This window comes from Ptychodera flava, chromosome 17 (genome assembly GCF_041260155.1).
Source record: "Ptychodera flava strain L36383 chromosome 17, AS_Pfla_20210202, whole genome shotgun sequence".
In the NCBI taxonomy this organism is placed as follows: domain Eukaryota; kingdom Metazoa; phylum Hemichordata; class Enteropneusta; family Ptychoderidae; genus Ptychodera; species Ptychodera flava.
Genome location: NC_091944.1, coordinates 16038532 through 16062202, shown reverse-complemented (window position 1 = coordinate 16062202; position 23671 = coordinate 16038532). Strand labels below are relative to the sequence as shown.

The 23671-nt window shown below is 38.0% G+C and overlaps 1 protein-coding gene across 6 annotated transcripts; it reads left to right on the top strand.

Annotated features, from left to right (window-relative positions):
* The first annotated feature begins 1326 nt into the window (after positions 1 to 1326).
* On the top strand, positions 1327 to 22589 carry LOC139115602 (MFS-type transporter SLC18B1-like). 6 transcript variants are annotated; one of them, XM_070677853.1, is made up of 14 exons: positions 1327 to 1920; positions 3811 to 4018; positions 6152 to 6247; positions 8197 to 8270; positions 9150 to 9297; positions 10653 to 10721; positions 15258 to 15348; positions 16135 to 16271; positions 16540 to 16638; positions 16787 to 16878; positions 17014 to 17109; positions 17328 to 17402; positions 18362 to 18505; positions 21566 to 22589. In XM_070677853.1, the coding sequence occupies exons 1-14, from the start codon at positions 1910 to 1912 to the stop codon at positions 21648 to 21650; spliced, it is 1425 nt and encodes a 474-aa protein (XP_070533954.1). In that variant the 5' UTR covers positions 1327 to 1909; the 3' UTR covers positions 21651 to 22589. The 6 variants fall into 6 exon arrangements, with proteins under 6 accessions (XP_070533954.1, XP_070533955.1, XP_070533952.1 ...); XM_070677854.1 differs by having other exon boundaries at positions 1339 to 1920; positions 3814 to 4018; XM_070677851.1 differs by lacking the exon at positions 1327 to 1920 and adding an exon at positions 2299 to 2515.
* Positions 22590 to 23671: the final 1082 nt, after the last annotated feature.

Genomic DNA, 23671 nt, shown 5'->3' with positions numbered 1-23671 from the left:
CAACTTTGCAGGGGAAAATATTTTTGAACATCTTTCATTATTTCGTCACCTGCGCATGCATATGCCAAAGAATAGAGCAGTCAGAAAAAAAGGTGCACCAAATTCCATTACTTTTTCAGATAAGTAAAATTTTCAGTTTTAACACGATTGGAACTAATTTGGGATAATTGGATTTTCATATTTTTCAAATTTCTCAAAAGTGTTAGGTGCCGTATAGCTGAGTGTTGCAATATTGCAAATTACTCGTAAAAACAAGTGTGTAATGTAAAAAGAAAGACAGATGAGATTACATTTGTAGCTTAAATCGGCATTAGTTCACCGTCCAATTATCCCAAATTAGTTGCAATTGTGTTTTTTATATGTTGCATGACATTGTATGACATGCACTGTACTTTATTAATGTTTATTTATATTGTTATGTTTATTTCATTTATTTTACACATTGTGCTCGTATCATTCTCCTTGTTCGGAGTTCGTTTACATTGCTCTGTCAGGAATTTTGGCATAAATCCAATAATATAAACTGCAAAACCTGTCACAAAATTGCTTCATAAAAAAGGGGCCATAATTATCAGTACGTTCCGGCGATAAATGACAAACTTCAATACCGCAAAAAATGTATTTATATCCACTTGCCTCAGATATGCCATTTCTACCAATACTTACACTCCTTTCTAGAAATACTCTCAACTTTCCAAAAATACAAGTTAAATGGCCTCTCTTACCTGTTTAATTCATTTAGAAAGGATACAAAACCCCATATCCATACGTACTTTTTATCACGATGAAACAAAATACTTCAGGCGAGTCGGCACAGGAGAGAGGGCGCACCCCAAACATCCAATTTTACATTTTTAAAGAACAAAAAATATATGGCCGTACATTCTGACATTTCTGATGAAGGACAGTGTTCAAGGCGCAGTCTTCCTACAGGGCAATGAATCTAATAGTCCTGTCACACCTTGACGATTTAGGCAGCGTGTGCCGACGTATCAAAATTTCTCAAAAACTCTGGCATACACTGAACTAACGATGTATTTTTCAATTTGGGGCGTAAATGTATACATAGCATATTCATAACGATTTGGACGTATACATAATGTATTAGTAAATATATAGAAGGTTTCAATAACTGATAGGGAACGTATACCAACGAATACTTAGCGTGTTGCCGGCGTTCACAACTTATGCCTAACTATAGTCTAACTTATGCCCAACGAGTCTATTTTATGCATAGCGGCAGTGTATAGCCGATGATCATGTGTCGCAGCCTATAAAAAGGCTGCCATTCTATTCATCTCCTACGTTCGCCTCAACTGGCACAGTGTCAAAATGATGAGGTCATGCTGATATTAGAGAACAGGTAGACTAGGTATTCTCGTCTCAGCCTTGCAGGATTCTCAATCTCTCGGATGACAATCTGCTCACCATGGAGTCTTGAGGAGTACTGACGGATCCCTCCTGTGAACCCCATTTTTACATACCCATTCGCCTAAACGCTGCCGATACGCCATTATACGGTAGTTGTAAATTAGAAACACGTCCAGGAAGTTCTGTGGTCGCCCGGAACACGTCAAATACCTCTCATATGCAAATATGCGTTGGGGGTAACTTCGACACAGGTTCCAAGCACGTTACTCATAAGTCTATAATACGTTTTGGGTACGCTAGACAATTATCTCGACGCATTTTGACCTACCAATAACTTACAAGTAACGTATGTGAACGTGCGTCAACGAGCGCATAACCTACCAACAACTTATTGCCCGCGTGTGCGGGACGTACGAGCCATACGCTGGCATACGTACGTCGAAAAGTTTTGTGCTTCGACGACCTAGCCGTACTACGACGTATACCAGTGTGCTTCAGCTTCTACCTACAACTACGTGAAGGGGGTACTCTAGAAAGAATGGAAAGCAGGTAAACATTGGGAAAGAAATCTTTTAGACACTGTAGGCCTACCAAACAATGTCAGTGACACATGCAGAATCGGGCATACACCATGACGAAGACAATGATAATAGCATGGTCTTTGAAATTGGTAGCAGCACAAGTTTATGTATACTTATACTATATAGGACGACAGAAGTCTAGTAAATAAACTCCATATAAAACGTTCAGCGATTTTATCAAGTGTTGCCTGATGCAATATCAAAACTTTTATTGATAATATTAGTATTTCATAATACTTCGTCATTATAATATCGATATTGTATTTCTTAGACTATTTACTTCTTGTTCGCCTCTGCGCATGCATGACGTTTTTAGTGCCCTAGTTCGGTGATTTATGGGCTTTGTGACGAACCATCGATCAACAGTTGGCTATAGTGTTCAAGGTATAAAGTATTCATGCTCGATGTCGAAGCAAATTGACGGTTCGTGGAGCATACAGCAACATTCCTGATGGTTGTACCATGAAATGTTACATTTAGTGCTTTGCATAAAACGTTCCAGACCCGGTTTGCCCGAATACAATCGCGATGAACACTTTTAATCGAGTTCATACTACTGACAGGTGAGTATATTTCGGAAGGCCTCGTTACTTGGATGGTACTACTAATGTTGATATATACAAATGTGAGTGAACTTGACTTTTAAAACTCACGCCCTTGTTCGCTCTGGTCACACAGCGCCCTTGCTCCGTTTTGTCTACCGATACAGTAGCAACATCACTGCGTCGCGTTGACCTCTGAGATACCCAGATGGACTGGCCAGCCGTACGCATTATAGTACATAATAATTCACTCTGAACCAAGAGCTCAAAATGGCAGAATGAAGGTTATCTCGGGTCAACGTCTCGCTCAGGAGACTTTGGCTAAAAGGACTCAATAGAGGCTCGTGTTGACCTAAAAAGGAAGACTGAATTGTCTATTTCTTTGTGTATAAACCGGACTCCTACGATTTACGACCTTATGTTGCGTCAGTTCTAAAGTGAGGTAAGCGTATGAGGGGTTCTGAAATCCCCCATATTGCATGTCACTTACCCGTAAGGCATTTGCGTAAAATACGCGTATATGTTTACCTTGAAAATGCCTAGAAATATGACCTCAAGTCCCAGTCTATCGACCACATACTCAAAAGTTGCGATAATCTACAACTCTTGGTGTCACGTTCCGAACTTACAATGATGTGTACATGTTATGAAACGTTTTCTTTCCCTGATTTTGAAGTACCCTACCGATAAATATCAACAAATTCAAACATTTTCAGATACATATGGAAGAGGTGTCTGACAAAGGTTAAACTGTAAATCTTGCACTTTATGGTGCAACGATTTGCAAATTTGAGACAATTGGTGGCCAGTATGATTTACTAGGTATGATCCAAATCAATTATTGGATGTTTATATGGGCTGCATAACTGTAATAATGGTTGCTGCAGACGATGTCGTCATCCCACGGATACGCATGACTGCGGCGGACATGGTCCCGGGATAACCCCGCTCTCGCTTTTCTGCCATCACATACAGTGCGCTGTGCATGCATAATAATGTGACCCCAACATGCGATCAAAACGCGGTCACTATATTCAGGGACGATTCGTGCTGTGCTGTTACATAGCATAAAGGTTAAAAGTTGATTTTCAATGTACACTAGAATTATTGTTAGGAAAGTAACTTTCACAAGAGCTATTAAAACAAGAGAAAAAATACCCAAGTTTTCATTTTCAAGGTGTATGACACGTCATTGACATGTGAATATTTTCGTTTTACCTCATTTTTAACTGATGCATGTTTTGCACGAAGAAAACATACTTTTTGCAGTGAAAGAGAAACAAAGTGACCATTAAATCGTATGTACTTTCATTTAGCAGTCAACAAGAACTTGTCACCATAGCAACAAACCTCGCCGATGAAGAGAACACGGATGGCAGTATTCAAGATCATACAGGGTCGGACAGTTCAGCCAAGAGTCGGGCTTTTACAAGAAGACAGAAGCTGACTTTATTGAGCATTTCATTGGGCAATCTTGCAGACTTCATAAGTTTTAGCATCCTTGCACCGTTCTACCCAGCTAAGGTAAGACGTAACTGCAATTAGGAACAGCCAACAAGCTAATTTTGAAAAAATATTACTAAAGGGGTTTCTTCTTGAAAATATTCTACTTTAGGTACTTTGAATGAAATTGAAATTTTGAGGGAAATTGAAAACAGTTCACAAATGATACACCTTTATGAAAAAATCCCCTCCAATCACCAGTTTTGCTCTCTATCCACGACATATGAAAAATAAATTTCTGCTTGGTTTCTTCATTACAAAAGCTTCCCACTGCATGGCAAACACAAACAACAAAACTCTACTCTCTAAATACCTTCTCAGATGTTTTTCCAAGTTGCCCACTGAGAAAAAAAAACTAACATTTCCTTACCCACTAATGATCAAAATTTGTCAGCCTACTCTTTCCGAACCTGCTGAAACAAAAAAATGCTCACTAATTAATCAGCAAAGAAATACTTGCAAACACGTTTTCACGATCTGTTTGATTGCCTGTCCCTGATGTAATGATTACACATACAATATGATACCTCGGTCACTCAAATGATTAGCGACAGCATTCCCGGCTTTGACTTATTACAGTGATTTATGTACTGTATCACTTCATACAATATTTAGACAAGTTTGGAACCAATCCTGACGATGTAGCATGCTAGCAGGGGGTACGCTTACCCGTTCCTGACACCTGGTACTACCGCTAACTATCATTTGTTCAGGATGTTCCTACTTAAATTTGTAAATCTCAAATGTCCCATGGACCTGGTAATGTATTTCTAGAATGGAAATGATTATTGGACCAGTTTAATGTCATATATATACATCAAGCCATTTGTTTTTGTTGAAATATCTCTAAACATTGTTATTTTGGAATAATTCAATCTCCACTTATAATTGATAACACTGTTGGATAATGTTTCAGTCATGCCATTTAAATAAACTCGTTACTGGCTTAAACTGCGGTTTTAAAACTTCTGATCTGATTAATTGATAGCTAGCTGTCCGTCAGCTATCAAAAAGGAAGATTGTCCATCTGCATCCGGCATCCTCCATGACCTCTGCACTTCTCTGAAAACGTTGCTCAGAAAAGTTTCATTGAAGGTCTTCAAGTCATTCTTGATGACCCAGCTTAGTTTTTGTTCAAATGATGAGAATATTTCACATACGAACTATTTAGGCAATTCATTTTAGTTTTTGACAAGCATCTTTTTCTCTTACAATGATCTGACTGCTTTAACATTCCATGTGCAGCTTCTTAGGGATGCCTTTCTTGAGTTTATGAAAATAACAAAACTTGCGTATTAAAATTTTTGAGAACTTTTGCTGATATTTTGCTCAATTTTCTTCAGAAAGCCTTCTTCTCCTAAATTGTCAAATAAAATTGGGTATGAAGATTCTAAGGAATGAAATCATTAAGTGTTTTTGAACAAATGATGATGAAATTTGCATATGTAAATCTATGGGGGCTAATTTTCGCATTTTTGGTTGAGGCACAGCTGTATCTGATACTACCAGTCTTCACCTTGACATTCAAGATCTAGCTTCGTAGGGATGACTTCATCAAGTTATATTAAAATTAGCATAACATTTTGATATGTAAATTTCAATGAATCAAATGATTTTCAGAGTTTTTTTTCTGACTTTTCTGCAAAGATCTTCTCCTCTTAAACTTTGTCCGACTCCAATCACGTTTGGTTCATTTATGTCTCAAGGCATAAGTTCAATCAGTTTTCTTTAAATGATGATAAAGAATAGATATGCAAATAGTCAGAGACAATTTTCTCAATTTTGATCAACAATTTCTTTTCTCTGATGCCACTGGCCATATACCACAAAAATTAAACATGCAGCTATTTTCACATACCTTTTGCTAAAATTTTCTTCAAATATTTTCTCTGAAACTGTTAAATAGTTGTCAAATTTAGTTTGTAAGTTACAAGGGATGACCTAATTCAGGTTTGTTCAAATGACAACTGTGAACATGTATTTAAAACATATTTCTCCTTTTATTGTTTAACCAAGGTTCTGTTGAAAAACACTCTTGTGAGGCTCGAGTATTTTCTTTGATATAGATGTTAGTGGTGCCTGTACCAACTGATCCTGTTCAAAATGGGAACCAATGCAGTTTCATTGATGATTTTTTCCATGTTTTCATTACAGGCTAATGACATGGGTGCCTCCGATACCATAGTAGGTCTGGTCTTTGGATGTTTTGCCCTTGTCATGTTCTTGACATCGCCGATATTTGGTAAATTTGTAAGTATGTTCGAGCTCATACACTTACATACTTGTATATATATATATATATATATATATATATATATATATATATATATATATATATATATATATATATATATATATATATATATATATATATATATATAACCGTACGCTCTGTGCCCAAGTTCAGAGGTTGCCATAAAGCCATTATGGTGATAACCGGGAGGGCACATTGTATACATTTTGTATATATATATATATATATATATATATATATATATATATATATATATATTATATATATATATATATATATATATATATATATATATATATATAATGTGTTTGCGTGTCTGTGTCAGTGTGTGTGTATGTGTCAGTGTGCATTGTAAAATATGGCATATGCATTCCTATTTGTTTTTTTTTGAAATTCAAATGATTTTGTGGCAGTTTTACTTGTAGTCCATGCACCCATGCTAAATACCTTCACTGGTGCAATAAAGTTTTAAACAATTGCCTCACAACTGCTGGGGATAGGCATGTGTGAGGTAAATGTAACAGTTTGCATATGGGTGTTAAATTAGAAGATGGCTACATTCACAAATAACAGTTAGGGAGGGGGCTTGAGGAATCGCTATTGATTTTTTTTCAGCCCCTTCAGTACCGTAAAAAATTCCCAAGACCCCCTCTATATGAACAAAATTTTCCACGTCTCCGCCAATTATAATAAAGCCGCACGTTCATTAGGGATGCACCAAAGAAAAATAAACATGTATTGGGCAGTTCTACTCGCTGATGTTTGACTCTACCTGTTATTACCAGTTTGTAGAGTCATAAACCTATAAGGCAAGTTCATAAATTGATTCATATTTTAAAACTCATCAGTGGACTTTTTGGATTTATAAATCAAAGCCGACTTGACTAAATCCCACTCTGGCCAAGTCAATGGCACCTGCTGAAGAGCATACAAAACAACAATCATAAGAGAGTGTTCAAACTAAAATAATTTCATTTAGTCGCACATTTTCTCATTTAAATTAGAGTCTTTACTGTGCAAATTTGACTTTTATAATATTTTACGATGAGAATGTGAAATTTAGAAAAGCATGGTGACCGGGAGCAATATCTTTTCTTTGATATTTGATTATTCTCAAATGCCAGAATTCAAAAATCTCTGATAACTTTAAAGTCTTCTGGTCTTCCATGTGTTGTTCTCTGGCCTGATCTTTTGTACAAGTATGTTTCACCGTCATGTGCGTCACACGATCTGAACTCTTCTTCAACTACTTCATAGTCAGAGCTATTCATACACTTTTAGATTTTTTTGAGGTAAAAGTAATGAAATGCAACAAAATGGTTCTAGATCTTGTTTAATTAGTGCTAACATTAAAACAATTGGATGACATTAAAATGTTCTTCAATTTTTTTAGTGAATCACCCACCAAACCTTGGAATCGTAAAACGCAAACTGGAACCAACACATTTTTGAGGTCCCCTATAGACAGAGCAAAACGTTGAAGTCCCCCTCTACTACTCCCAGCATTTTCGAATCCCCTTGAATTTCTCCAGCCCCCATTCATTTTTTGTGAACGCAGCCTAAGACCTTGGTGCAGAATACTCTGATTCAAATTGTACTCCTATAAAATACCAATTGCACTAAAATATAGTTTTCGCCAGATAAATTGGGGCATGAGTAAGTTCATCCTTTGATATGGTCGTACACGATTTTTGTGTGTGCCAATTTAATAGACATTCAAGCCATTCAATGGAAATTTGCTTAACCTAAGTGTGTCACACATGCTCGGAACATTTGTCAATTCAAAGTCATCTTTGAACGCAACTAAAGTGTTTCTTTTTCAACATTATTTTATTATCATTATGACGTATCATAATCCACTACAGAGTTAATCATTGCCCATGACACAGCTGTGCTAATGATAATTGCCAATTTTCCCATAGAACACACTTTTTCTGTTTTTCAGCTTCCACAACTTGGTGCCAAGTTTCTATTTTTGTCAGGGTTATTCACAAGTGGCATCAGTGTGATAATATTCGGGTGAGTGGTGAACCTCTGAATTATCTCAAACTTGAGGCAATTAAGGTAACACATACTTTAACGCAAACATTACAATTGATTGGCACATTCAAGATAAAGATTACAGTATTATTCAACCGTTTTGTAAATATGATGAATTATTTGGGATGTAAAACATTTATTTGCCGGTTGCAGAGGTAATAGTCTAGTACCTCGATGGAGGAGTTTTGTCGTCGGATATTTTTGGTCTTCGTCCATACTCCGTCTAGCCGCAAGGTCGATGATCAGGTTACAGTATGCAAAACCGATAATTTTAATGTGAATGGTTTCCAACAGAGACCGTGGTGTCACTGGGCGTCCCTTTCAAAGTTAATCAGTTAAAATGGTCCTCTCCTGATTGGCCTATGATTACATAGGTGTTGCTAATTAATATTCATTGTACCCAATTATATGGCACGTGTTGTCAGGTTATTTCTTCACGCGGTAATTACATCGTAGCTACGCCCTGAACAAGTCACATGAAAGGTTCATTTTGAGCGATTGACTTTGAAATAATAAGTGATATAAGGTCTCTGTGGAAGATCAATCACATTAAAATTACCGGTGGCAGTTTTGCATACTATAGCTTGATCATCAACCTTGCGGCTAGACAGAGTATTGGCGAAGGCTAGAAATCTCCGAAGGCAAAATTACTACGTCGAGATACTAGAATCTATTGGTAGGCCTAACTGCTTTTGTTTTCATGAGGAACCGAGTTAATTATTTTTGGATTTTAGCACTTTTTGGTTACGAAAACTTATCACTGCGTGTGTCTTTCACAGATTTCCATGTAAAGCGTATGCAACACTATAAGTGATGATTACAATTACTAAGCTATTCTGTTTTGTCTTGTTTTTGTAGATTTCTGGACAAGCTCAACCCTGGGACTGAGTTTATAGTGTTTTGTTTCATAGTTCGAGTGGTTGAGGGCGTTGGAGCATCTGCGTCTGCTACCGCAAGCTTTGCCATAATTGCGCAGACATTTCCAGACAATGTATCTACAGTGTTTGTAAGTCAGAAATTTGTCGGAAAGACATGTAAACATGAATTTTCCTTCATGTCGTTTATTCATTATGCTGAGTGGTTGTGATTTCAACTGGAACAAAGTTGTCCCTGAGGCTATCTGAAACCCAGTTGTGTTCAAGTCATCATCACTTTGATAAAGTTGTGAAATATATGATAGCAAGTACATGGGTGAGAGCATCATGAAGTATATCTACAACCTCAGGTTCTGTCTGGCCTAGCTCAAGGTTAGGAACTCCGCTCGGTTATTGATCTGACCACGCTTTTCTGGTCGGGTTTGATTGCTGTTGTCTTCGACAGGTCAATACGTGTGTTATTCGCCCTGAGTTTCAATGCGATCAAGAACAATACTTAACTATTCTCACTTGAGTTTCACCAATTTTGTTGTATTTGTCAGCAAACCTTCCCGGACAAGTCCCCAATTTCTAAAACGACAGATGAAGGCGGTGAAGTGAGCGATTTTTTATAAAAGAAACTTATTAAAACTAATAACTGAGCTAAGGGGAAAGCTAAAGCAATGTACATAGTACATTTACTTTATAGCTTAGCTGGCACGGCAAAAACTCGTAAATTACAGTCTCAAAGGAGTTGTGACCAGATAGACACTAATAAGTGAGAGAGCGAATCCTTCTCTGGCTACAGTTTTAATGTAGGTTAGTCTCGGTTACTCAGACTGCTATGCCGTACTCTCTTCCGGCCGCCCCTACACACTAGGGGCGGCTGGAAGAGAGCCCCGCAGAGCAGTCTGGGTACCTGAGACTAGATGTAGGTCTGAACCGCGCATAGTTCACAAAGCAAAAATCAAGCATGAAGGTGTTGAAGTGGATTCCAAATAGTCATGTGAAAATCTGTACCGCCAGGTATTTTTACTGAAAAGAAGCTATCTAGAGAATAGCAGAAAATTCTTGACGCTCCATTGATATGCTAATTACAGTTCTAAAAATATCTTCACTTGTTGTAAATATGACCTTCCAAGAACATTCTAGACTACACTAGACTAACTAACTGGTAATCGGGAAGAACTACCTATATATTAAACGTTTTAGTGTCATACTGCTTGCCAGTTTCGTTTCCTGGAGCCAACAGTAAACGTTCAAAGCTAGCCACTGGTGATAATTCCCCTGTTACAAAGCCGGCAAGTGTGCTTTAATGGAAAAATGAACCAACATTCAGATATGGGATGTGCAATCGACGTGAATTTGGAGGGATGTCCAGAATTGTGATATCCTTGAATGTAGCCTTTCGCATTCAGCTTTCGGCCTTCTGAATATTTTTTAAATTCTACTATGTACACTATGTAACTTGAAATGCATTTTTTATAGGAGAGATACTTTCTTTCAGGGAATTATTGAAATTTTTACTGGCTTAGGGTTCATGATAGGACCCCCTGTTGGCGGCTATTTATATCAGGTACGTGATACGCCACATTCATTGCTCAAAATGGTACTTTAATCAACCTGCCTTATCAAGTAGCTAAAATCACAGACATTTCCTACTTAATGTGCGTGTGTATGACTTATTCAACAATCTATCGGCATACCAATGGGTACAAATTGTGCACCCCTTCTTAATCTTGCTGACTTATTTCTGTATTCAAATGAAGCAGAGTTCATACAATCTCTCTACGAAGCAGACGCTAAAAACTTGCAAGGCGTTTTAACAACACGCACAGATATATAGATGATCTGATTAGTCTAGACAATCCAGACATATCAAATTACTTACATCATATTTATCCTGATGAGCTGGAAATCAAAGAAATAACAGAAGGTAGGAAGTCTGCTTCATATCATGATCTGTTCCTACAAGTGGGTACCAACGGGCTACACACTAAGCTGTATGACAAAAGGGATGATTTCGATTTTGAAATCATAAATTATCCCCACTTGTCATGTAATATTCCGTCTGCACCTGCTTATGGTGTGTACGTGTCTCAACTTCTCAGATATTGTAGGGCTTGTGATTCCTACGCTGATTTTCAACTGAGACACAGCTCAGTGGCATCAAAACTAGTTAGACAGGGATACACAACAAAAAGACTCGTCAGGACTTCCAAAGTTCTACAGTCGATATGACGACATTGTGGCCAAATATATGACACCTTGGTCACTCAAATGATTAGCGACAGCATTCCAGGCTTAGACTTATTACAGTGATTCATATCCTGTATCATTTCATACAATATTTAGACAATTTTGGGACCAATCCTGACGGGTGTAGCATGCTAGCAGGGTACGCTTACTCATCCCGGACACCTGGTACCACCACTAACTATGAGTGTTTCAGGATGGTCTTACTTAAGGGACCGTTCAGTTTTTACGGCCGGGGGAGAGGGCCCGGCAAAATCCAGGGGGGGGGGTCATCATAATTTTGGAATCCATGAAGGGGGGAGGGGTCATGGCTTTTTCACTGGTAGGAAAGGGGGTCACCACATTTTCAAAAACATAATACCTACAATGAAGTTCAATTTATGCCATGGCCATGATCGACCCTCTTTACCAGTGGGCCGCCTTTGGTGGCCCACTACAATAAATTGACTGTATGTAATGGCCCATGACCCTCTTAACGGGCGGATGACTTTGGTGGCCCACTCCAATTAGGTTTACTTCATGCAATGGCCATGATCGACCCTCTTTACTGGTGCGCAGCCTTCGGCGGCCCACTACAATAAATTGACTATATGTAATGGCCAATGACCCTCTTTACAGGTGGCCCACTCAAATAAAGTTTGCTTTACATAATGGCCCATGACCCTCTAAACCGGAGGGCTGCCTTTAGCGAACCACTCCACTTTATACAATGCCGATGGACATAAGTTGTCTATGGAAATAAAGTTAAAAATTGCCCAACAGTTGTCCTAATTGACAGACGTTTGCATGGATGTGGCAGGGAAGTTTGTGCACTGGCATCTCTGCTACACGAATAAAGTGCGCCGCGTACCGTAGTTCAAATCCAAACCGTGCGGGTAAATTTGACATATGGGTTTTGGTTATTTTTCAGCCATGGGGGGTCATCTTTTTTTCACGACAAATGCAGGGGGTCTGTATTTTTTTGAACACCGGCGGCAAGATTTTGCCGCCCCCCAGGCCATAAAAATGAACGGTCCCTAGATTTGTAAATAAAAAATGTCCCTTGGACCTGGTAACGTATTACCTTGAATGGTAATGATTATTGGACCAGTTTAATGTCATATTATGTGTAACATGGGTCTGGGCATTCAATATACAGGATTCCTTGACCCATGTTACACATAATTCATACACGCGCACATGTTTAGTGATTTTTATCTAGTATTGCTAAATAGTATATACACTGGGGGTTCTGGGATTATCGTGAAATCACCCTTTCTAAGCCTCAATTCTATCCAGGAGGACCCACAACACTGTTTCAGGATTGTCCAGCGGCTTAACTTATACCCTTCACCATCAACCTAGGAGTACCACCAGGATAGGGCACTTCCCAGATTCCAGACCTGAAAACAAAAAATAAGCCCCTTAGCACACATGTGGACAGGTAGGAACACTCAATTAGAGAAATGAGAACACAAAGATATATAGGTAGGAACATATCTGTCAAGAGAAGAACCATGTCAGGAAGAAGCAATATTCCATCCTCCGCCTATGCAGAGATACAAGTGGGCTAGCTGGGATAACGAGGGCTAGAAGGAGCTATGGGATCGGACGTGCACAATATGAAGAGATCCAGCAAGGAAAGGAGGCTTCCCCTTCTATCATGCCCCCTCCCACTTCCTTCCAGGGCTCGTGCTGGACACAGTGGCAAGATTATCGATGATTTCTGAGCTATGCTATGGACCCACTAGGACCTATTCCCAACCCTGAAGAATACAAGCTTTTGGTGGATGCAAAAGATGACATGCGGTTCTACACTTTTCATCCATCGAGGGGATTTCCAACAGCAGCCTTGCTAACTCTATAGGCTACAATACCATTATCTCGTAGCTTCTGGATATGTACAGGACATCGACCGGCTTCACGTACTGTGAATGGCTTCTACTACCACTAGGCTACAAATGGTTTCTACAACCAGGATTATACAAGAGGCAGCCAGAGCAGTGGCCAGAGGATGGCAGTGCACATACATCGGCGGTCGAGGGCCTCGATACTACTTGATACTGTCGATCGAAAACCATAGAACCCATAGCAAAATGAGTATACTGGAAAAGCAAACAAAAGGCAGACAGGAGACCGAAGACCAAACAGCAAGAGACTGGAGACCTGCAGACAACAAAGGAGCAAGAGACCAGGTAGGCACCAACACAGAATATTGATGCCACACAAGAGCAAGAAGACCTGTTGCAGCTTCCAAGATGTATTCTGTCTGGCAAAGTAGTGTGGAACATTGAAAACAAAGATGGATTGTGTTTTTAATGGACTATTTGAACTGACACGAAATTGCAAAACTTTAAGGCAGCATGTCATTGCGGCAGAAAGGACGATTGTTTTTGGCAAAAGATATAGGCTATAGCATTCCCAAGTCCACATCGGCATTACAAGCTACAAGAGCGCAACTGGCATTGCAAGCTGTAAGTGCCATCTATATTGCCAGGTACTAGAGCACCTCAGTTTTGCTAGTAGACCACTATGGTCCCTCAGGAAAAGCAGAACAGCACACCCTCACAGTAGCCATTAGTAGATAGTTTGCCGTGGTCCCACCATGCAAGCACCCGTTTGGATGGGACCACCACCCATGCATGGTGTTAATGCACACCATTGCCATAAGATGCACGATCGAGGGCAGCACCATCTAGGGCACCATCCAGAGGATAAAGGGAGAAATGGACAGCAGTGCAAAACAAAAGGCAGGAAAGAGCCACTTGTCCTGTTTGAGTTAAGATAAACGTCTCAGAGCTGCAAATAGAAACCCTGCAGGCGGGCCTGGCACAATTCCAGCAAGAGCTGCTGGCCCTGTGCTATGGGCTCTACAGTGTTGACTACACGCAGGACTTCTCCAGCACCCTTGACATAGAGGCTGGTTGAGAGCCTCCACAAGGCACATGGCTTCCAGATGGAAGGGGAGGCCCACAGAGGCCCACTAGGGAGGTTCCCATTATCTTTGCCAACATCAGCTCTGTGGGGAAACGGTTGTGCTCGTGTACCTGGCTCAACAGCTGCAACAACTGCATAATTGTCACCAAGATTTACAACAAGGTGGTCTCCAGCTTTGAGGCTGTGGAGGTACAGAGTATAGTGGACAGGCACCTTGCAGAGTATGTGGACTGCCCCACAGCCACCTGCAGTGGAGCTTCCAACACCTGGCAATGTAGGCTCAGGGGTGCATCCAGATCAGGGTCTTGGTGTACGGTGACAACTCTTTTATAGGGGAGCTGGAGGCCGAGGTCCTGGAGATGGTGTCGCTGGAAGGGTTCCCCTCTTTGCCATGCAACTGGTTAGGGCCAAGCGGCAGAACGTCGCCTCATCATAGCCTCAAGGCCCTTCTTGCAGATATGTTCCTATCTATATAACTTTACGTTCTTGATTCTCTAAGTGAGTTGTCCTACTTGTCCGCTTGTGTGCTCAGGGGCTTATTTGTTGTTTTCAGCTCTGGAATGACGGAAGTGCCCTATCCTGGTGGTAAAGGGCATAAGTTAAGCCCGCTGCCATTCCCTATGTTGGTGGTGAATGGTAGCAGGAGAAGCCCCATGGACTATCCTGAAATGGTGTTATGGGTCCTCCTGGGTGCAACAGAGGCTTAGAAAGGGGTGTTCTCACTAAAATCCCAGAGCCTCCAGTGTATGTACTACTTTGCTTAGCAGAAGGGAGGCCAAACCCTAATGAATACCAACAATTCACGGTTTCGTTGATATTAATGTTCACGTTTATGATACTATGTTTTTAAAATTTATGAATATAATATCATATTTCTTATACTATTTAATCCTAGTGCACCCGTGTAATTTAGTGTTCTTTGCCCTTTTAATTACGACAGGTTGGCGGATATAGTTTACCTTTCCTCGTCTTAGGGTCATGTACAGTTCTAGTAGTTCTGGTAAATTATTTTGTTCTGCCACAACAAGGAGGTAAGTCAAATTTCTGACAGCTACTTTTTAATATAATACAATTTGTCACGTCCTCAAACCTTTGTATATATATTTACAAAACGTCGATGCATGCTACATGCATCACATTTGCCCTCACAGGGAAGTGAAGTATACGTTCAGGGGTAGTTAGAAATACGGTTGGGGAATGGAGCATAGTCTCCATGAAACACTAATACCTGTGATTGGTTGGAAAATACTGTAGTTGACAAATGGATCCCAACGGTTACCCTGTTACGCAGGACTCAAACATCCACAGTACGATTATGGTCTGCAACTTTTATGTACCTTCTAATTCACGAAGAAGCCATCACACAAATAATAGGTTACACAGTTCCATACTTGTGACAATTGTTATAGTCACATACCATTATAAGATAGATAAAACGTTTTACATTTCAACTTGTTTTATTGAAAAAGCAGCTCAATAGCAACAAGCCAGCTCATAAGTAGTCTGTATTTGCAAAAACAATTCAGGTATGTTTGTTGCATACAGACACAAACGTTTGGTTGTATCCCTACATAATGTATGCCAGAAGAAAACCACCATCACCACCACCACCACCACCATCACCATCACCACCACCACCACCACAACAACAACAGTAGCAGCAGCAGCAGCAGCAGCAACAACAATAACAACAACAAGAAGCTTAAGCTTTGCTTTTCGAATTTGAATTTAGTCTTCAACTTTACATTCGATTTCCACATTAAACAAAATACACACCAACTTTACAGTTTTGTTACTATTTTCTGTATTTACTTCAGAGAGTGACAGACCAGAGTCAGGGTCCATTTTGCGGTTATTGAAAACGCCGTCAATTGTTGTGACATCATTTTGTGTACTGGCTGGCGCCATGGGGGTTAGTTTTCTTGATCCAACACTGGCAAATCATCTCCAACAGGTAAATGCAAAGCGTGTTTATAATTTTATAGTACCACAAAATATTTTGCTGTTACATCCATCAAGGTATGACTTAATGCCATTTATCAATGCCCATGCATCTGATGTATTTGTAGCAAGTATAGTATAGTATTGGGTTACATTTTTCAAATTTCACCCCTACTCTAATTCGTTCAATCTAAATTTTCAACTTTTATAGCTTAGATGTCGTTAGAAAATTCACTTCCCATATAATTGAGTAAAATGTCCTGTTTTTATCTACTTACCAGTTTCACCTAGATACAACGGCAGTTGGACTGATGTTTCTCATAATATCTGCATCCTACACGATAGCATCATTTTTCTGGGGCTACATGACAGATAAATTTGTGAGTAACTTTTCTCAAATTTGTTGAGTAAATTCATTTTTTTCATTTGCCCGACAGTGTGCAGTGCACTGTGACAGACATATTAATTTCCTTAGCCATAGCAGACACAAAAGTATATCAGCTGCTCTTTTTGTCCGTTCCTTTTCAGGATATTCCGAAGTTAATGATGATACTGGGAAACATAGGTTCATGTGCAGCGTATCTCTACCTGGGACCATCTCCAATTCTCAATACAAAAAGGTGGGTCGTTCGGAAAACCTTATGATCGTATCCCCATTAAGAACAAGTGGCACTGCTTTTCTATTTACTCTTAATGTAAATTCATAGCATTTGTGTGCTAAAATAACCAACAGACTTATGTATGTTTCTTTGCAGCCAACTATGGTTGGCGATAATTTCAATGGTTCTACTTGGTTTGTCATTGGGTAGCTGCTTGGTTCCAACCTTCTATGATCTCATTGTAACTGCCAGGTAAAGTGCAAAGTTTGTCTCTTTGACTTTAAGACAACACCATAGGCAGTTCTGACGTCTATGATCAAAACAAATTGCTTTTGTTCTCTTAGAGTCGGACTATAAGTCTTTCTCACTTTACGCCATATACCCATGTATCCAGTGTAATTCTTCAACGTAGAGTGCCTTTCTGCTATGGCCATGCTCAACATATGATAAAGGTCTCCTTTTTAATCTAGATGGCATGGAATGCCAGACAACCTAGGTACTTATGGTGTGGTTTCTGGCCTCTTCAATAGTCTATTTTCACTAGGGTGAGTCTGCATATCTTTTCTTACATTAGTGATTTTGTTAGCTTTTCAGCGACATTTTTGCTGCAGTTTTTAAAAAAGGTCACTGTAGTTTGAAAGAACAATCAACATTTTTAAAAAGATCATCAGCGGTAATCTTATTGAGTCTCATTCCTCTGTTCCATACTTAAAGGATCCCAGATTATAAAAATCTGTGACTTATCTTTCAGGATCAAACTTACAGCTTAAGGTTCACCAGGCAAAGTTGTGAATGGGAATGAACTCTTCAAATTTACTTTTTTTAGCAGCTATTCTTTGTATCAATGCCATGAGAAAAAACGTTTTATATTTGTGGAAAACAACTGTATATAAAATATAACATATTAAGGATTGTACATATTTTGCAGTTTACAAAATTAGTGCTCACAAAATGTAGACCACTGACAACACACAAGGCATAACCTGAATATATTTCCCCCTAGATTCACAGTGCCTAATATCTGTCACATCAATTTTTCAAAGAAAGTGACATTAATAACGTGAAATTTTGTCGATATGAAAAAATATTTGTATGAGGATTTAAACAGTTACCTTGATCTACTCATCACTATTGAACGGATAATAGCACAATTTTAACATGTCAGTTACTTGGAAACATTGGAAATTATACGTATCAACAAACATATATACTCATTGACATGATTCATGTACATTTTGATTATCAATTGTGTGTTCAGGAAGGATAATTGAATCTTCACTTAACAATACCTGATGATATTGTCAGGGAATATTTTAGTGACTGTAAAGTTTGTCAGTGCAGCTCAGTCTCCTAAATACGTTCTGCATTCTATATTCATGTTCCATTTTAATTGGCAACAACCAGGCTGTGTATATCTAATTTATAAAACTAAGAAAATCATGATAAACTGTATCGTTCAGTGAGCCCCAGCTTTTAACAGTGTCCTTTTCCCATCGTCCTTCAGAAATTTTATTGGTCCGACTTTTGGGGGAATACTTGTAGACGTGGTTGGCTTCAGTTGGGCAGCCACAGTATTTTCAGGCGTTTACCTCTTCGTGGCACTGTTACTTATAGTCTTCAGTCTGTGGGAATACCAGTGTGGAAAAGGGTAAGTCTTCTTCAATCTAATTTGATTTAAAAAATACTTCTGTCCGTTTAATGTAACCTTCGGGTACTAAGTTTAAAACTTTGAAAGTGTTCGTCATAGTGTAGTTCACTACAGTTTACCATAGCATTCATGAAAATATTTTACTCAAACTATGGTATTATGCATGAATATTTGATAACAGTTGCTAAATAAGAAATGAAAAGAACTATTGGTGGCCATTGATCAAGTGCTTGAAAATGCATGATTATGCATGGTATATTCATCATAAATATTGATGAATGGTTAAATGAATTTCAGAGAGAAATTCATGAAAATGTCATGAATATGTGATGAATGGTGATGATTTCGTCATTTATAAACATGAATTACAAAGTTCATGAAACACTTCTCTATGAATGTACAACGAACTGAATGACTTAATAAAATTCATTAAAAATTCATCATATATATATATATATATATATATATATATATATATATATATATATATATATATAAATGAATTTCAGATTTTTTTAATTAGCAAATGAGTGAACAACTATTTTGTTTTATGGACTGTTTGAAAACTTGTGATAAATGCATCAATAGTAAAGATGAAATTCTAGTGAATATTTGAAGATTACCGTGCTTTTGAAAAATCTTCATGAATCCATGATGAACTTTATGCTTAAATGAAATTCCGTGATGAACTCACTATATACAGATAAATTAAGTCGTGCTTTAAGTCGTTTGGAAGTTCATGTACTATATAACATTTCAGCGATGCTAGCTAATCAATGTTTCCAAGTGTTAAGTTTGAAATGACATAACAACTAACTTGTCGGGGAAAGCCCTACTGAGCTGGCCCTACTGATGACTGTATTATGAGTAATTCATTACGCATGCTTATCATGCCGTTATGAATTCATTAAATGAATACATCATGAGTAAATTGTGAATTTTGTTGATTGTTTAATGATTATTTTATGAATGTTGTAGACGAACACAATGAGGGTATCCTGAACAAATGAAAATTGCTGCTTGATGAATAGTTGATGAAAAATTCATGAATAGTGCATGATGACGCCCGCCAGCTCATGGACTGTTTCATGAAATAGAATTAATATGTCATTTGTATGTCATGCATGTCATTGTCCTACAAACTCTCTACAAAGCAGGGTCTAAAAAACTTGCAAGGCGTTTTAACAACACGCACAGATATATCAAATTACTTACATCATACTTACCCTGATGAGTTGGAAATCAAAGAAACAACAGAGGGTAGGAACTGTGCTTCATATCTTGATCTGTTCCTACAAGTGGGTACTAATGGGCTACTGGATGATTTCGATTTTGAAATCATAAATTATCCCCACTTGTCAAGTAATATTCCATCTGCACCTGCTTATGGTGTGTACGTGTCTCAACTTCTCAGGTATCGTAGGGCTTGTGATTCCTACACTGATTTTCAACTGAGACACAGCTCAGTGGCATCAAAATTACTGAGACAAGGATACACAACAAAGACTCTTAGGACTTTCAAAAAGTTCTACGGTCGATATGACGACATTGTGGCCAAATATGACACCTCGGTCACTCAAATGATTAACGACAGCATTCCCGGCTTTGACTTATTACAGTGATTCATATCCTGTATCTTTTCATACAATATTTAGACAATTTTTGGATCAATCCTGACGGGTGTAGCATAATAATCGCAATCATACCAATCCATAATCCAATGACAGTAGGTCAGAATTCGCAAGACAATAGTTGTAAAGATAGACACAAAACAGCGCAGAACGCTTACCCATTCCGGACACCTGGTACCATCACTAACTATCAGTGATTCAGGATGGTCCTACTAAAATTTGTAAATCACAATTGTCCCATGGACCTGGTAATATATTACCTTGAATGGAAATGATTATTGGACCAGTTTAATGTCATATTGCTATAATGCTAATATTTAATGGACATGTAACGGTGCATTGTTTTTTCAAACAGTCCTGAAAAAATTATATTTGAACATTTCATGAAATTTGTCTATATCTCAAAATAATTCATTTGTGCGTATGTCATGAATAAATCATAAATTTTGTTTAATTTCTAATGAGTGTTTCATGAATATTGTTCATGAAGATACAATATGAATTATTCACAAAGTAATATGAATATTCCATACATACTCATGAACTTTAAATTCAATACATGATGAAGTTGATGAATTGTATTATTCATGATAGAATAATTAAGGTATTATTTATTGATTATTCGTATATGGTGGATATATTATGTATGACTGAACCAGGAATGTATTGGATATATTATGAATAAATCATAAATACTGTTGCACATTTAATGAAGATTTTACGAGTGTTGTCGATTGTAATATCATTCCATTATATTGATGGCGCCAATACAGCGATCTGATTGGTCGAGACGCGAGAAGAACCTTGGTATATTCGCGATATACCACGGCTGGAATACGCACGAGCTCTCGGCTTGAGCAAAAATCCGTTCTTGAAGTTCCACGCCAGAATTTCAATATACTGGTATGATATAATAGCAATAAATCACATCCAGCGACGGTATACCACGAGATTTTGTCCAGTTCACGACATATATGCACGAGCGATAGCCAGTTCATATATGAAGTGAGCTGGTCAAAATCTCGTGGTATACCATCACTGGATGTGCTTTATTGCTTAAATATCTATCATGATGACTATTGTTTGATGAATATTTTATGAACCATGTGTTCATGAAGTTTTAAGAATAACAATTCATCATTGTTAATCATTTATTCTGTCCAATTTAACATTCATACATATATGTGTGAAAAACACATGAACAGAATTCATGCTCTGTGCATGGTTCATTCATCAACCACTTACATGGTGTTTAGTTGGTGGACAGCAGTTATTATACTGCCCTAGAATTTTGGAATCTTGCTGCTGCAATGAAACCATTGCCAATCAAAATAAGAATAGAAGTCTTGTAAGAAACGGATTTTTTTAATTACTGCAATATGCGATTTGCTTTGTGAAGAAAATTATTCTTTCTTACTTTCATCTTCAGGAGAAGAGTACCAATACACCAAAGCGAGGTTGCGACTTCTGTAAATCAAGAAAGCGATCTAAACGATCCACTGTTGTCAGATTGAGTTTGTAAACATTAAAACAAAAATGCTATCGTTGAAACTTGATTATAAATTCTTTGTAGATTTGATATGCTAGCCTGCGTAAAATGTACTTGGTAAGTAATAGTTCAAGAGATCAAGTGATTTAATCATCTTAAACTGGATAAATATGTTAAATACTGATGTAAACTTTTAAAAATGCCAGAAAACCGCTATCCAAGGAAGTGTTATGAAATGCTCTATTACATTGATAAATCTGGTGTTAGATCGAAACCCACATGGATACACCACGTCAAAAATTTAGTGTATCTCTGTAATTTGCGAGAAGTATGGGAGCAACAAGAAGTTCCCGATGAGAACAGCTTCATATGCACTTTTGTAGAGAACTTAAAGAGTTATTTGCATGGCAATTGGTACAGTCAAATATTTAGCCTTGACAAACTTTCTTGATCTCGAGAAGTCAAATGTTCACTTACACCAGAAAAGTACCTTTCTGTCGTCAAAATTAATGTACACATGTCTATGTTAGCTCGATTGAGATGTTCTTCTCAATATTTACGTATTAAGACTGACAGAAAATTGAAAAATGATGCAAATGAAAGAGTATGTTTGCTATGTGATAGAGATGAAGTCGAAAATGAATATCATTTTGTTTTACTTTGTACTTTTTTGATAACCTGAGGATGAAGTATATTCCTCGATTATTTACGTCCACCAACAGAAAGAAAATGTATATCTCTGATGAAAGCTGATGATTCAAATACATTGCAACATCTAGCCGCTTTCACTTTTCACGCTATGAAAGAGAGAAAGGAGATAAATGATAATCAATTATTCTGACTGTTTGCAAATACCATTTTCCTGTCAATTTTTGTATATTTATGTTTACTATGTTAAGTATGTTGGGCCGATGGCCTAGAACAGCTGAATAAAGACCTTGAAGTATTCAACTGGATAAATATATGATGGGATCCAGGATTGTATTGGTATTTCGTTTCACTTACTATGAGTACAAAAAGAGCATATAAACAGTTAGTACTTCTTCCTTTACGTGGACACCTATATATATCGTACTTTCATTGATTTTAGCGGTTTCGTGTGTAGGTTGATGTGGCGGCCTAACACTACAATTCAGAAATATCCATGGCAGAGTGAGGATAGACCGTAGCAAACATTTTTGGTGACAGACAGAAATTGCTGGACAACTAAGACATTCGTTGAACTGAAAAGCAGGCCAAGGCAGCTTTGCAGAGGAAAAAGTATTTTTGACTCAATCATATAAACATCTTTCATTATTTCGTCACCAGCGCATGCGTATACCAAAGAATAGAGCAGTCAGAAAAAAGGTGCACCAAATTCCATCACTTTTTTCAGATAAGTAAAATTTTCAGCCTTTTTATATGTTGCATGACATTGTATGACATGTACTGTACTTTATTAATGTTTATTTATTTTATGTTTATTTTATTTATTTTACACATTGTGCTCGTATCATACTGTTTGTGGGTCACGCTTTACATTGCTCTGTCGGAAATTTCGGCAAATTCCCGATGAGGTCTTCAGATTGTCATATACATGGTCAGTAGTTACGTGTAAATTGCAACTTTAGACAGTAGAGGGGGTCGCCTCTGCTGTCTATGTTGTAACGCATCTCCCCCTACTTGACCTTGTATGCTTATCAAACACAAAGGGAAAGAACTAAACTTTTGCCCTTAAACCATAGTATTACTAAATCAAGAATATAAATCATTCATCACCGTGCTAAGTTGTGTACTAGAGAAACAAATTACCTAAAAATTACTGATATTTGATATTAAAAATGGACACCATCCCTGTGTAAACAGTATGCGGAAAAATAAGATTTTCGATTTTCGAAAAACAAAGTCGGATAAATTTTTCTTCCTAGAGCTTTAAAATGAACACCTGCAAGTGGTGGATCAGAAAAGAATTGTAAAAATTTGAGAGTCTGAAGACCTGTCCCCGAAGCGCATTGTACCGTAATGGAATTATTGAAGCTTGGCTGGAACGCACTATTTTAACAGTAG

What these genes read in the sequence shown, in the direction of transcription:
- LOC139115602 (XM_070677851.1), top strand. Translation starts at nt 2,481, where the DNA reads ATGAACACTTTTAATCGAGTTCATACTACTGACAG. An exon ending in TTGGCGGCTATTTATATCAG is followed by an intron (nt 10,722 to 15,257) that starts GTACGTGATACG and finishes TAATTACGACAG; the next exon opens with GTTGGCGGATATAGTTTACC. An exon ending in AATAGTCTATTTTCACTAGG is followed by an intron (nt 17,403 to 18,361) that starts GTGAGTCTGCAT and finishes ATCGTCCTTCAG; the next exon opens with AAATTTTATTGGTCCGACTT.